Source organism: Equus quagga, chromosome 19 (genome assembly GCF_021613505.1).
Source record: "Equus quagga isolate Etosha38 chromosome 19, UCLA_HA_Equagga_1.0, whole genome shotgun sequence".
NCBI lineage: Eukaryota > Metazoa > Chordata > Mammalia > Perissodactyla > Equidae > Equus > Equus quagga.
The window spans coordinates 13074-28944 of NC_060285.1; the positions used below are offsets into that span (position 1 = coordinate 13074).

The 15871-nt window shown below is 47.2% G+C and overlaps 1 protein-coding gene across 1 annotated transcript; it reads right to left on the bottom strand.

Annotated features, from left to right (window-relative positions):
- Positions 1–6574: 6574 nt before the first annotated feature.
- On the bottom strand, positions 6575–12650 carry ACR (acrosin). The gene is made up of 5 exons (XM_046646046.1): positions 12574–12650; positions 11314–11520; positions 10800–11083; positions 7624–7769; positions 6575–7069 (listed from the first exon to the last, which is right to left on the bottom strand). Exons 1-5 carry the CDS (start codon positions 12648–12650, stop codon positions 6575–6577), a joined length of 1209 nt encoding a protein of 402 aa, XP_046502002.1.
- Between the last annotated feature and the right edge of the window lie 3221 nt (positions 12651–15871).

A 15871-nucleotide genomic window follows, 5' to 3' on the forward strand; every position in this document is an offset into this window, starting at 1 on the left:
AGAGCAAAACCATGCCCTGTCTTTTTGCGTCATCCTCTCACCTTCCGGTGCTATCAGCCAGTATTCCACTGTTATTCATAGAGTTTTCATGGTCAATTTTTTTGGGAGTGGTTGGCCAGGTCCTTCTTCCTAGTCTGTCTTCGTCTGGAACCTGTCTACCATGGGTGACCCTGGTGGTATTTGAAACACCAGTGACATAGCTTTCAGCATCACAGCAACATGCAGCCACCACAGTGTGACAACCAACAGACGGTGGTGTGGTTCCCTGAGCAGGAAATGAACTCAGGTGGCAGCAGTAAGAGCACAGAATCTTAACCACTAGACCATGAGGGCTGGCTGTAGATAGTAGCAAGCTAAACGTAGAGCACTACTTTTCTGAATGAATTTGATTTCAAAAGCTTTTCACCAAAAAAGAAATGTGTAGAATTTTTTCTTTTATTTGCTTTCAGTAATGTAGATTGAATTTAGGAAATGGCCTATATTCTAAAAAGTGGTATGAACAATCCTCTATATATGAAAAACATGTATATTTGACTTGAGTATCTGTGGTTCAGTGATTGAAGAACAAAGTGGAGCTAAAATGATGTGACAGCCCATTCATAATCACTAAAGCCATGTCGTCATGGTTCTTCTATATGAAGAGAACAGTTTTATTTGAGTGCTTTAATATAATACATTTAAGTCATCTTTATCCAGGTAAAAAGTTACTGAAGCTTGGATTGTTATCTCAAAAAATGATAAATTAAAATTAAAATTAAGAAAATTTTACAAATGTTTCTGAAGTATATAGACTGAGGAATCATTTGATTCTAGCCAAGCTCTCGAGTCTACCTGAGCATGATATTAAGCATGAACTTGCCATAGTGGGTGCACATTAGCCTCACAGGATAAATTCAGTGATAGCTCAAGCCAGCCAGGGAAGATGCTAGTGCCGGCCAGTGAATCTCAGGCCTTGAGCTCTGGATTATCTTTTTCTTTATGAACAATATCATGGACATTAATGAATTTTCATTGAGCACGCAGATGAAAAGTGGCATTTTTTAGAGCTTTGGGGAAAAGGAAAGAATTAGTGGAGCAAGATCAAAGCATACATTGAAAATAAACACTAAAAATAAACAAACAGCAGAAAGATCAATAAGAGACAGAGAAAATACTTCTTGTGAAGGGCAAACCTTTCTATCACCCTAAAAGTGAGGAATAAGCTGTGAGCAAGCTGTTTACTTGTATTTATCTGTTATTACGGTGAGCAGATAGTGAACCCATTGTTTTCCTTTATTAGCGATCACTAAAAAGAGGCCAGTTTTAGGAGGAGCGAAAAAGTACCCCTTTTGCTAATTCTGTTCCCACTAGGATGTTGTACCTTAGGATCCTATGTGAACTCAGGAGGAGATACAGAAATAAAAAGGAATAAAATATGGATTTTAAAATAAGGCCTCTGAGAAAAAAGTTCCAAAAATTAAGATCGTTTTACTCTGGAGAGGAAAAAGCTGTTGACACAGTTTAATAAGTCTGAAGTTAACTGAGGCTTTTATTAAAGGATTCAAAGCAAGAAGTAATGTTACAAACTTCTCCCTTGCCAGTGAGGACAGAACAACAGAGAATAAGGATCTTTAAAACAAGAAAAACAGTGTGAAAAGTTTAAGTTGAGATTTAAGGATTTCTTGGTCGTGAAGTCTTCTTGTTGAAACCTCCTTTATTTTCAAGAGACTAAAAATTTTAAATACTAAGGGATATACTAAATGGCTTTTTTTTTTTTTTTTAAAGATTTTATTTTTTCCTTTTTCTCCCCAAAGCCCCCCAGTACGTAGTTGTGTATTCTTCGTTGTGGGTTCTTCTAGTTGTGGCATGTGGGACGCTGCCTTAGCGTGGTCTGATGAGCAGTGCCATGTCCGCGCCCAGGATTCGAACTAACGAAACACTGGGCCGCCTGCAGTGGAGCGCGCGAACTTAACCACTCGGCCACGGGGCCAGCCCCTAAATGGCTTTTTAAGGTTCCTTCCAACACTCGTTTTTACAAACTCAGGTTGGAACAATGATGATGTCATAAGAACACTGAAAGCAACATTTGAATTTCCTTCCATATCTAGAAGAATTTAGCTCACAGAATAGCTTTTGTAATGAGTGCAATGAATAAAGACCTGCTTGGATGTTATTTTTAATTTAACCTGGCAAATTGAGACTTGAACACAATTTTGTTCATCTTGAAGAATGTACAGCATTATAGCACATTTGAAGTTTTTTTTTTTTTTTTTTTTTTTGCTGAGATTCGCCCTGAGCCAACATCTCTAGCCAATTTTCCTCTCTTGTTTTATTCCCTCCTCCAAACCCAGTACATAGTTGTGTATTCTAGTTGTAAGTCCTTCTACCATGTGATCTGGCCGTTCCACACATAGGTACTCAGCTAAGAGAAATGAAAGGATGTGCCTACACAGAGACTTGTATATGAACAGTCATAGCTACTTTCTTGGTAACAGCCCAGACTGGAGACAACAGGACATCCATCAACAGGTGAAGAGAAAAACAAATCGTGGTGTGACCATATGACGAAATACCCAGCAATGAAAGGAATAAACTACTGAAACACACTACTACATAGATAAATCTCAAAATGATTATGCTGAAAGAAGACAAAGAAAAAAAGAGTACTTGCTGTATGTTTCCATTTATATAAAATTCTTAGAAATGCAAACTAATATATAGTGAGAGAAAGCAGATCAGAGACTGTCTTGAGCCAGGGAGGGGAGAGGCTGGAGGGATTACAAAGTGCCACAAAGAAACCTTTGGGCGTGATGGATATGTTCACTATGTTGATTGTGGTGATGGTTTTGTGGGTGTATTGGTATGTCAAAACTTAAACCTACCATATGACCCCACTATTCCACTTCTGAATATTTACCCAAAAGAAATGACAGCACATGTCCATACAGAGGCTCATCTATAGTGACCAGGAGCCGGCCATCAATGATTCTTTACCAGGAATATAGTTTCTGGGGCTGGCCCCGTGGCCGAGTGGTTAAGTTTGCACTCTGCTTCAGCAGCCCAGGGTTTCGCCAGTTTGGATCCCGAGCACAGACCTAGCACTGCTCATCAAGCCACGCTGAGGCAGTGACCCACATAGCAGAACTAGAAGGACCTACAACTAGAATATACAACTATGTACTTGGGAGCTTTGGGGAGAAGAAGGAAAAAAAATTGGCAACAGGTGTTAGCTCAGGGCCAATCTTAAATATACATATATATATAGTTTCTGCAGAAAACCCCATTAAGCTAACTTCTGGCTTTTGATCAGTTTTCTACACATTAAAGATGAAGTACCTCCAGTTTTTCACACTTCCACTTAAAATGTACTAAAATTATCTTCATTGGGATCAGTTTTTTCCTTGAAGACATAAGATTTCATGTATTGATCAAAATCACGATTAGAACTTCCACCTCTCCAAGTGTCATTATTGTATGTCTGATCTTCCTGATGTGCCCAGTTACCATGTGTACTTTTAGCCACTGTGGAATCATTTTCTGTTACTGTTCTTAGCAATAAGATTCATTATGGATTCCATTTTTGAAAAATTCTCATTTGTCTAACCATCCCACAAGAAAACTGTGAGCATGCTCTCAGATGCCTAGATGCCCTTTGGTGTTGGTTCACTATAGAGCTTGTCCATTTCTTCCCTGTTCCTCCTGTCCCTGTCTGAAGGAGAATCTGCTCCAGGATCTGTGAGCTGTTTTCAGGGTTAGAATAGCCACAGGGACATGAAGGCAGATCAAAGAGTCTCACTTTACTTATAAACAACTTCATAATTTTAAAAACGAAAATTAGAACATCTATCAGATTGGCAAAGATTGATGAATTTGATGTGAACCAGTGTTGACTTAGATGTCGGGGAATGAGCACATTGAGGGGAGGCTGAATTGGAAGACTAGATATTTCCTTCTAGGGAGAAAGCATGGCACTGTATCTCATAAATACCCCTACTGTAGAACATAGTTTAGAGGAGGTGGGTCTGTATGTGTTAATATGGAAATATCTGTATTTTCTAAATGAAAAAGGAAGTCATAGAGTAGTAGGAACAGTGAAAAAATAAGAAGGGGATTAGACCGTGTATAAATATATTCATATGCATGGGAAGTTTCCAGAAGGTATACAAGAAACCATTGCTTGGACTCTGCAGGCTCTACCCAAACTACAGGCTCCTTATCAGAGTGTTCCTTGAGTATAAACCCTGTCTCTCCAGGAAGGAGACCCAAGTGTCAGCCCACACATGACAGGCCCAGGGCAAGATTTTCCACTTTAATGAGGAGAGAACAAACTAACTAAGGGTTAGAGGAGAGAGAATAAGAGGAGAGAGAGTGCCAGGAGAATTCATTCTGGATCCCAGAAGGCTCAGAAGAAAAGGGCTGAAGGATCTGCAGGTGGGAGGAAACTGCTGGTACTGCAGCTCCTCCACCGCTTGTGCGAAATCCCTCCATGCCCACCCCTATTCCCTAGCCTAGCATGCCTTACTTAACCCACTACTCCCACCTGCAAGCCCACTTGGCTCTGGCCTGGGGTTCAGAACTGCCCAGCCAGGATGAGGGTGAGGGCAAGTCCTGAGCTGCTGCCATTACTATTTCTGTTCTTGGGACCATGGTGCCCTGTAACTTGGCTTCTGTTGTGCTCTATGACCAGGACACTGAGTTTTGTTCAGTGTCTAAAGGATGACTAACGTCTGGCACCAGGGCACAAAGATTATATACCCAGTAGGGAGATTAAAAAACAGGCTTTAGAAGAGACAGACCAAAGCGAACAAAATGAATAATCAAGCCACCTCCAACTTTAACAACACTAGCTCTTAGCAAGGCAGATAGAATTTGGTTTTTTAATGTAATCAAACGTTGCTATACTACAGAGCTGTGGGCCACTCAGACCAATATGCAAGCCCTCCTGTGTGGCCTAAGCATTTCAGGGGTCATAAGTGGACAAACAGTGTGCACCAAAGTGCCCCTTACAGATAAGTACAAGGTTATCCACGAGCATCTCATCACCAGTTGGCTCTAAATAACAGCCCACATTTATTGGCATTTACAGTGTGTCAAGCTCTGCTCTGAATGCTTCTCATCTCTCCTCATTTCATCATCACACAGCCCTCTGTCCATCTTCCCAAGGCCACGTAGCTGATGATGAGAGCAGGGGATTTGGCTGAACCCAGACAAACCAATGAATCCCAAAAATGAAGACTCATGGCTGCTTCATCAGTCCATGTTCCAGCCCCAGCAGGAAAAGGACTGGTCCCTCAGGCTTTCTCCCCCAGGGTTCCTCCCACATGTTCCTGCACTCTCTCTGCCATCTGTCTTCGCAACTAGAGCACAGGATCATCTTGCATTTGACACACGCACGAGCAGTTTGGTGAACAGATATGAGAGCAGATGCACATTGCAGCAACTGCTTAGCCAGGAGCCAGGATGTTTTCTCTCTGAGGCCTGCCATCTTTAATCACACAAGGGGTTAATGCAGCAGTGAAGTTTGGTTTGCACCCTGACCAGAGTGGGCAGTTAACCTGAACACAACTGGATTTCTTTCCCAGGAATTTGCAAACGGATGTGAGCAATTCTGGTTGAGGGCAGACTCCCACCTCGGGTGGGGTGGGGTGGGTTGGCCATGTAGACTGAGTATCAGGCAGCCACCCCACAAAAACTTCAGACTAGTGTCATTCCTTGCTAGGCTCCTCATCATTCTTGGGTGTCTGTTCAGCTGGCCTTCCTATTGGTTCTCTGTGACATCTTCATATCCTTTTTATACATAAACTTCCCCTCCGCACTTAAATGTCTCAAATTGGTTTCTGTTTCGTGCAATGGAAGAGCTTAAATGGTAAGAAAGTCATTATAAGCTCACTCAGAGGCATCCAAAAAGTACCCTCCATTGCTATTCCTGGAAAGCTTTGGCAAATAAATTTTCTAATTTGCCTGAGTCTAGGAACTAACAGGGCTTAGCCACAGGCCAGTAATGAACTTGAATGGGAAATGTTCAATTTGCCACCAGAGTCACAAGCAAAATTGTGTTTTCTGGTGGACATTTGTTGTTTTGGCTGCCCAGTCACCTATTATCCTTTGTGTTCTTGGAACCCAGCCTTCCATATAGCATCCTCTCATGGGTCTGAATCCTCATACCACCTGGAGAGCATGGCCTCAATAGACTTGGACCCACACTCCTTCCTTCCCAGTCAGTTCATCTCACAGGAGCTGCTCCTGGAGTCGGCCCACCTTGATTGATATACAGAGACAATTAAGTGTGAAATAAGGACCATATCTGACCTACAGCCAGACGTCACCCTGTTCCAGTTTTAAAAATCAAGATTTAAAAAAACAATTGACATTAATGTGCAAGTAATTCCACCTTGTTGGAGGGTGAAGAAGGGAAGGTAGATTTGGTGGGAGAGGGTTTGGACTGGACTGGGGAGGGCAGATAGGAAGAAGTCCAGAGAGCATGTCTTCATGTGTGTGTGTATATATTTATTTATTTATTTATTTATTTCATCTTTTTTTTTTTTTCTCCCTCAAGAGGGAAGGGTTCACTGGGTCTGTTGAGAATGGGGTTAGATCAGGAGGCAGCGGTCAGTTCTGGGAGGTCTGTGGTCTCCATTTCATAATAGCGCTTTGCATTCGAAAAGGACTTCCGCTTCAAGTCCTCTATGAGTTGCTGTAGTCGCTTGGCAAAAGAAAGTGCTTGAGGAGGTTTGGTGGAAGTTTGGTGTGGGGGTGGAGGTGGGGCTGGGGGTTGGGGTTTGGGTGCAGGTGATCCAGGGGGAGGTGGTTGAGGAGGGCGTTGGAAGGACCAAAGAGGGTGAATAGGTTGAATAGAGGGGAGTCTAGCCGGGAGTGCTTGAGTAGTAGGAGGGGGAGGGGTGCCCAGTTGAATCATGTGCAAGGCGTTAGAACCGATCTTGGAAGCAATCCAATTCAGATAGGGCCAGGTAGCCGTGTAGACTCCAGGGCGCTTAGCACGGGCACAGCCTACCCCCCAGCTCGTGACTCCCACGACCACATAGGCGTTTTCCATGCTGTCTCTGCACATGAGAGGCCCGCCGCTGTCCCCCTGCCCAGAAGGACACAGAAGTCACTCTCTGCCTGAGGCATTTTCCCCTGCCCAGAAGGGCCACAGCTTCTGAGAGGACAATTCCTGCAGTCACATGGTTTCCTGCTGCCATGAACAGTGGTGGTGGTGAAGTTTGAGATGGTGCCAGCAGCTTCAGTTGGGATACAAAAAGTGTGTGGATTGTCACGGGTTTCCTTGCAGTGAGGAGGGAAGATGAGCGGACCCATGTGTTCATGCATGTGGCTTTACATGAGCATGTGGGTACAAGTGGATTTGGATGTTTTGTATTCTGGTGAAGAGAGGTAAACATTCTCTTCAGGGGCAGTATTTGGGTGATATGATCTCTGTGTTAGGGTGGGATAAAGTTCTAAATTTGGTGATTGGTTCTTTGTAGGGACAGCCGGTGAGTGTCATCTCCCATCCTCACTGTGACTGCAGATGCTAGAAAACGGGACCAGGGAAGGGGTCACTAGAGCAGGGCCCTGGAGATAGTGGAGCTCAGGAATCCAAGAGAGAGGTGTCCACGGGGGCCTGGGCCCCCAGAGGAAAGTTACCTGGCAGGTGTCAATCTTGCCTTGAGGATACCCTGCACACACATTGGTTGAACGAATGCGCCCATTGTACCACTGGGTCGAGTTACATAAGTCGAGGTCGATGAGCTCCACAGGCGCCTCCTGCAGTATAGGTGATGTCTTGCGGGCTACAGCCAGGCGACTCAGTGGTCAGTGATCATGGAAGATATCTTCTGGGAAAGTCCTCCCTCCTCCCTCCACTGAACCCCCATCATCCTGTGATGCTCTATCTAAACTAAGATCCATGAAAGTCAATGCCCTGGCCTCTCCTTATACACCCCTGGAGGGAAGAAAATACACAACTGAAAAAGCAGACAAAAGATGGGAGATGGAGGTGGAGGAGAGCGGGAGAGAAGAAGAAAGAGTGGAAGTGCAGGGACAATGGCAGATGCAGCTGGAGAGATGTGTAAGTTAATAGTAGATGATAGACTATGAGAGATGTGTGTGTTAATGGCAGATGAGGGACTGTGAGAAATGTGTATGTTGATGGTAGATGAGGGACTATGAGAGATCTGTATGTTAACCGTAGATGATGGACCATGGAGGCCAGTGTGATGTTAACACTTGTAACTTGGATGTGTTGAGCACTCACTAGGATCACACAGGCATCCTCTCATTTACTCCTCAGCAACCTCATGGGTTAGGTACCGTTACCCCCTTTTCTGCACTCAGGAGACTGGAACACCACCTGCCCATAGTCACAGTAGGATATGGCGTGGCTTGGATTTGGACCCAGGTTTCCCTCTCTAGACTCAAGTCCAGGAGACCCCTTTCATTCCCCATAGTCTGGGGTAAGTCACCCTCTCTGCTTTCTATCCCCCATCAGGACCCCTCTGCTCAGTTGTGGACAGGATCCGCTGGAGTTGGGCTGATGAGTCCCTCCCTGTGTGCCTCGTATCTGTTTTGAGGGGACTACAGAAAGAGAAGGCTGTGGCGGTGCCTCCACACACAGGCACACCTGTCAGAGGCATGGGTGGTTGAAATGACCTCTGAAACCAAGTCAGAGCTTCCTTTACAGCCCCAGACGCCCTATCATGACCTTTGGGTTAAGAAAGGCCCAGCCCAGACTGTATGTAGCTTGAGCAGCCAACCTTGCATCTGACTTAGAGCCTGAGAATCAATGCAACTGTCTCCTCTTCACCAAGTAGTCCCACAGACAGAAGGATCCCGAGCATAGCAGCACCCACAGCCCAGCCAAGCCTGGTGGGTGGGTGGGAACACCGTCTGCAGTACCGATGGGGAGTTGATGGATCAGACCTGACGGAGGGGCAGACCTGGAACATGACTCTGCAGGCCACATGAGAGAGAGGAGCACACGGAGCACTGTGGGTAGGGCCAGGCGCACAGCAGGCACCGGGCGATGGGTGCCAGGTGCATGTGTGCGGGGCCCTGATTCTGTCTCCAGTCTCACTAGCCCCCAATTCCTCACCACCCAAGCAGTGGTGAGAGTTTTGTACATGCACTGCCCTTGAGGTGGGGGTGACCTGAAATAACAGCAACAACAAGCCTGGCTTGTCAGCCATGAAAGTGACCTGTTCAGTCTGTTGCAGAACCTATGGTCTTGAAAGCCATGAGTTTCATTGTTAAGAGCCAGGTGCCCTGAAATAGAAAAGGGTTTTCTCAATCCCAACACCTTGGCTTTACATGACAAACGCTAAGAACCGTGCAGGAACTCAAAGGTCAGTGGAAAAGGAGGAGGACTCCCCTAGAAGCGTTCTTCTGGCCCCAAAGCATGTGAGTTCAAGGAAGAAGTAGAAAAGGCAGGTCTGAAGGACTGTCACAGGAGTTTGAAGGCTGGGGATTTCTTTAAAACTTGGCCTTAGGGGTCGGGGACGTGTTTGCAAATAAATGATAGAAATCCCATCAAGTTTAGGGGCATTCTGGAACAAAAGAGGTTTCGCATGATGTCCGGGGTGTAGCTGGGAGCCTACAATCCTCCTGAGCAGTAGGATAGCAAAGGTGGGGATGGGGGTGGGTCATCTAGATGGGAAACCTGAGATCAGCCTCCCAGAAACTGCAAGAACCCCCAAAAGCTGTGGACATGGTCAGACGGGTGGGCAGAGCAGGGCAGGATTGGGGGGGACAGAACATGCGTGCTGGCTCTAGAGGCCATGGAAGAGCCATGGACATCAACAGCCTGACAGAGCCTGACACCCCAGGCCAGGGAGGGAAGGTCGTGGGTCAGCAAAGGCCAGTGAAAGCAAGGACATCCGGGAGGAGATGCCCTTCCCTGAGGGACAGTAGTGGTGGCAACCTTATCAGAAACTTAGATCGACCTTTGAGAGAGGGGAAGAAAAGTTAAGGGAAGAACCCAGAAATTACTGACTTTTTTGTTACCAAAAAAGGCTGAGTTTTAAACTCCGAATGACTGAACTGCCTTGAATCCATTATCAAGGAACAGACGAGACTGAGAGCTAAGTTAACTTCAACCATATCTTCACACCCCTCATGTGACTGCGTAAAAATTCACACGACCACCTATGGAAAGCTGAAAGGATAGCTCACAGCCAGAGAGCCATCTGACTTCGTCTTGCCCTAGTGGCAAAACCTTGCTGCCCATTGCTGACCCACAGACAGCCCCAGTCTACAGAGAAAATTTGAAGTAACTCCAAAGGGTAGGATGGATTTTGGTGCTGTGACTGCCGAGGACGGGGAGCAGAGATGGCACTAGAAGCAGGAGGGCTGGGCTTGGGAACCTCAGAGCTTAGAGACAATGCGATCTGACTCTTCCATTCACGGTGGGGAAACTGAGGCCCAGAGAGGGAAAGGGACTGTCTCACAGCCACAAAACCCCACCTAGAGCTCTTCTCCAAGTGCTGGTTCAGCGTATGTGCCCCATTTTCAGAATGCGGCACCTGGGGCTCCAGGCCCCAAATGCAGACACAGCCTTGACCCCATTCTAAAAATGTCAAGGTTCTCCCTCTGCCTGCCGCTGCTCAGTCTGCCCTTAGAGGGCCACACTAGTCACCAGTTGTGTGGCCTTGGACAGAGAACTCAACTCTCTCAGTTTCTCCAGCTATAAAAGGACAGGCCCTACTCACAGCACCATGATGAGGACTGAGTTGCTCAACTAGGCATCAACATATTACCCCTCACCTCAAAGACCACCAAGAGAATGACCAGCAGAGTCCCCCCTTGGGAGCCCCTCCCATACTCACCATTCTCTTTTAAGAATCCCCAGCCAGCCACCCAGCAGGTCTGAGGAACTCTAGGTGGGCCTGCCTTAAATTGGGGCAGGCAGCCCGGTCCAATGAAGTGCCCACAGGGAACGGGAGGGGTGATCTTCAAGAGAGCAATGTCGTTTGCCTCTGAACGAGGGGAGTAATTTTCATGAATGATGATTTTCTCAACACGTCTCTCCTGCAGAGGTGGCTTCACTGGCTTATTGCTGCCATATTGAATTTCCCTTGCTCCAAAAATCAGTCTCCAGTCATACGCTTTTCTGTGGGCAGAGGTAAGCCAGGTCATTCTCACTGTGGACTGGCTGGACACAAGCCTCTGGTGACTGTGACCCTCAGAGCCCTCCCCCAGCAGGGATCTGGGTCAACCCACTCATGGTCTGCCCACCATGAGGCCCAGAGCCCCAGAGAGACTGCACAGAGACCCCCTGGAGAAGGTCCCTTTCTGAGAAGAGCCTTTCTGAAGACCTCCCTCACGTGCTCCCACACATACTTTTTGGTCCTGAAGCAGTGAGCAGCTGTCACCAGCCAGTGGGAGTTCAGCAATGTGCCTCCGCAGGCATGATACCTCCGCTTGTTGTGGTAAGTGAAGACTTGGAGGCTGACCATCCAGGGCCAGGCTCCAAGTGCCGCGTCCTGCCCTCCGATGATGCGGAGGGTCCCTTGTAGGTTCTGCCTGAATCGTAACCCACAGGGACCACTGAGGAGAGATCACGGGCACAGTTCAAAATCAGGAATAGGCACAGCCTGTCCTTGTACCGCCACACCTGGGGGAGGCAGGGATATGGGGTTGGTAAAAGTAGAGGCAGCCTGGAGTGTGTGGGATCAAAGAGGATTTGCTAAGGAGTAGTGCTGTGGGGCTGTGATGAGGCAGGAAGCCCCAGGCTCTAGGAAATGGTTTCGAGGGGTATGATTTCTTGGGTCTTGTGGATGCAGTCACAAAGTGGTGAAAGAGGGGGCCCAGGCAGCTAGGACAGACTGTAAGAGCCCTAGATGTACGAGAGATCCCTGGGCAGAGGGGGAGTCTAAAGGTGGGGGTAGAGGGATGTAATGGCCTGAGGTCTTCAGAGCCAGCCTTGGGCGGGAGACTCAGGGAAAAGCCACGGGGTCTTGGGGTTGCAGGGTTGGGTTGGACAGTGACAGGAGGAGAAAGAGTAGCCACAGGCAGATACAGTGGCCCCCAAGTGTGGGGAGGTGCACTGGGAGCAGTGGGGGTCCAGATGTGGAAGTCTGGGAACTGTGTTGCTGGTGAGAGGCCATAATAGTACGGGAGGTGTTGGCACTGTGGGGTACCTTGGGGGCTGTGGGAGTCTACAGGTGGAGTGGAGGTCCTAAGGTTATGGCATGACAATACACTGGGACCTTTGGGGTCAGCCACAGGTTGGTGCATCTCAGTATCTGTGGGAGGACAGGGACTCCTGAGAAGCAAGACTTGATGTTCAAGAGGCAGTGAGGTCAGTCACTGGGTGAGGAGGTGGCACAGATCTCTGTGCTATGGGAGCCCTAGGAGCTGAGGGGTCTGTCCCAGCAGGAAACTATGGACAGCTGGGGCCCTGGGGGCTCTGGGTTGATGATGCTGGGAGCAAGGAGGGTCTGAGTTGGGGATGTGGGTCACAGGAGCTGTGACACTCAGGTGACTGCTAAGGCCCAAGCTTGGCCTCCTCCCTAGCCCTGGACAAAGGAAGTCTGGGTGGGGCCTGCTATTCAGAAGACACCCACACACACACACTGGCAAAGCATCCTTGACACTTACTCACACGTGATGTTATCATTGGCCACCACAGACACCGCCAAGACCAGCAGAACGGCAGTTGGCAGCATCTCTACCATACTCCTGCCCCAGCACGGCCTGGAACCCGGGTGACCTCACAAAGCTCTGTAGCCTCCTGACCAATCAGCAGGATGACCTCCACCCCCCCACCCCCACCCCAGTAGTCAGGCCAGGCAGGAGCCCTTTAGTTTAACTAGTTCTAGCTGAAGTGACTTCCTGACTTCCTGCACAGGCTCCCCCACCCCTGGGGTGATGGGGGCTCATATGCAGCCCACTCCCTCTGCCCCAAGGCCAGGATCTTCATTCCCAGTTACTCTTCCAAAGTCCACATCATCTGAGGTTCTAGCTTTGTGAGGTTCACGGGTGTGCCCCTCATGCGAGCTGTAACCACAGTCCCTATTCAAACTGGATCGAGGGACAGCTCAGCACCTCTGTGACAAGCTGGTGCAGTGTGTCAGTGGTTAAAGGGAGCCAGGCTCAAAAGATCGAATATCCTTAACACTGTTTGGGGCAAACTGTCTTTCCTTCTTCCAAGTGTATGGTATTAGCACACTTTTCAAAGAGCCATTTTGAATTTCCCTAATTTAGGACGACAAAGCCCGTCTTCTTGTCCACTGCTATCACAAGTTCTCATATTTTCTACTTGAGTGTCTCCAGGTTTCTGGGACCTATGTGCAACAAGGTGTTGTCCCCTATACTTCAGTGTCGGGAATTCTCATCAGAGTTACCTGAATATCATGACGTATTTCCTCTGGTTGTCAGGAGGCAGCATCTCACCTCCCAGAGTATGACATATGCTCACCTCACATACTTGAATATTAAACAGTTTCACATCTCCTGTGAGAGTGTGAGGAGGTCACAGCTCTACCTGCATGAAGGGAGGTCTTACCTCCTCTACCTGAGTGTGAGGTCTCAACCAGCCTGAGTGTCATCCACCCTGAGGTTGCATCTCACCTATATGAGTGTCACAGGGTCTCACCTCTCCTGAGTGTCAGAACACCTCATGTCCTCTTCCTGAGTGTTAGTTTTCAGATTGTCACATGATCTTGATTCCCCTACCTGAGTATCTTCTCTTACTGAACGTCATACTCTCTCATCTCATATAACTTTCAGGAGGTCACATCCCCCTCAGCTGAATATCCAGTAGGTCTCGTGTGTCTTATCTAAGTATCAGGGAGCTATCATCTCTTCTCCCTGAATGTGAGGACGTCGCTTTTCTTCAACGCCAGAGCCAAACGCCTCATCTCTGCCACCTGAGTGTCACTTTGTCACATCTTCTCTGAGAACCAAGAGGTCTTAAATCCTCTATCAGAATGTCAAGAGGGGGAATCTCACCTATATGAGTGCTCTGAGCTTTCACCTGCCATGCTGGATTATCAGGTGATCTCATCTCTATCTGCCTCATCTCTTCTGCCGTATGTCTGGAGTTTCCATTTCTTCTCTCTACATGGCCAATAGTCTCATCTCCCCTACTTTAGTATAAGCATGTCTCATCTCCCCTATCTGAGGGTCACAGGGTCTTACCTTCCCTACCTGAGTGCCAGGTGTTTCCGTCTCTTCTACCTAATTGTCAGGACATCTCATTTCCTCTAGAGGAGTGTCCAGAGAGCTCATCTCACATATGTGACTGTCAAGAAGCTGTCACTTTCTCTACATGATTTTCCCCAAATCTACTTTCACTGCAGGGCAGAAGACGTCTCTCCTGTTGCTGGGCCAGGACATCTCATCTTTGTTTACCAGGGAGTGACAAGGCCTTATCCCCCCAATGAGTGGCAGGATGATTTAACTCCCTTACTTGAGTTTTGATGTCATTATTTCCCCTCCTGCCAAGCAAGAGGTTTTATTTCCCCCAGATGAATGCAATCAGGCCTCAATAATATAAACTGTTTGAGTGTCATGAGATTTTTATCCTTGCTACCTGCAGGTCAGGAGGTCTCCCTCCTCTCTACCTGAGTGTAAGGAGGATTCGTCTCCCCTAGGTCAGTGTCAGGGCTCTCAGGCACTTTGACTATGGGTCTCTTACTTCCCATACCTGAGTGTCACAAAGACTTGCTTCTTCTACCTGAGCTTCGGGAGGACTCTTCTCCCCTATGTAAGTATCCAAAGTCTTTTTTTTTTTCTTTACCTTTATGTCAGGTGCTCTCGCTTCCTCTATCTGAAGATCAGAAGGTCCTATTTCACCAACATGAGTGCTAACAGATTACAAATTGCCTATTGAGTGTTAGGAGGACTCACTTATTTTAACTGTCAGATTGTGCCTGATAAAGTAACCAAAAAAGACTTTGGAAATATAGTTCAAAAAATGGCAACAAGAATTCAAGAAGTGATATTGAAGTTTGGACTGTTAAAGAAAAGATTATTCAGGTGTTTTTACAGGATTTTGATAGGCATAAAATTGATACGGTATTTAGATCCATGAGAATCATTTAACAGAATGATCTAACCATTTATTTTAAATGTTAATATGTACAAGTTTCTGGAAGTCACACTTGGAAAGTATTTAAACATATGATGAAAATGTTAGATATAAACTTCAAAATGAAAAGTAGCACCTAGCTTTTCAAAACATTTAGAGGTTATTCAGTAACCCCTTATGAAGACCCAGTGTCTAGATTCTAGAAGACAATTATTGTTTGACTCTGATTCTAGAAGGGCTGTCTGTCATAGTACCTGCCCCCCTGGCCACAGTAATGGGTTGAGGACTAGGCACATGGCCCTCCTGGGTTTAATTTTGCCATTAAACCTAATGGAAGCAGCAAACATCTCAACAGAGAGAATAATTTCATTTGCCTTCTCCATGCTGTTCCCAAGTGTGAGGGAGGGAGGTGGGAAGGCACAGGACAGTTAGGACCCTGGGGCCAGAGAACGGGGTCCCAGTGGTTAATGGGGGCTTGACTCAGGGCAAGGTTGAGCTCCCAGTGCAGGGAGCAAGACAAGAGGCTCCCCATCCCCTCCACCTCAGGTTCCTCCTCCCTCTTCTCTCCTCCCATTCCCTCCACACCCCACATGCCCCTCTAGCTTACCCCAGCCCTTCTCCCTGTTCCTGCTTACTTTGGAATCCACACTCCCATTCACCCGAGCAATCCAACTCCCATCCCATTTTTTCTCACCCTGATCCAGCTCCTACCAGCTCCTTCCTCTTCCTATCTCATCTCTCCTATTCCTGCTCACTCCCACCCCAACCTCTGTTCTTCTGCATAGCCCTCTGCAGAGCAGAAAACTCAGCTGTCTGTCTGTCCAGCCTTAGCATCCAGGCCCCACCCTAGAGTTGTACACAGGA

Coding starts and splice junctions, on each gene's coding strand:
- ACR (XM_046646046.1), bottom strand. CDS start 12,650: ATGGTAGAGATGCTGCCAACTGCCGTTCTGCTGGTCTTGGCGGTGTCT. Junction 11,521..12,573: donor AATGATAACATCACGTGTGA/GTAAGTGTCAAG, acceptor ATCTCTCCTCAG/TGGTCCCTGTGGGTTACGAT. Junction 7,070..7,623: donor GCAAGATTGACACCTGCCAG/GTAACTTTCCTC, acceptor CCTTCTGGGCAG/GGGGACAGCGGCGGGCCTCT.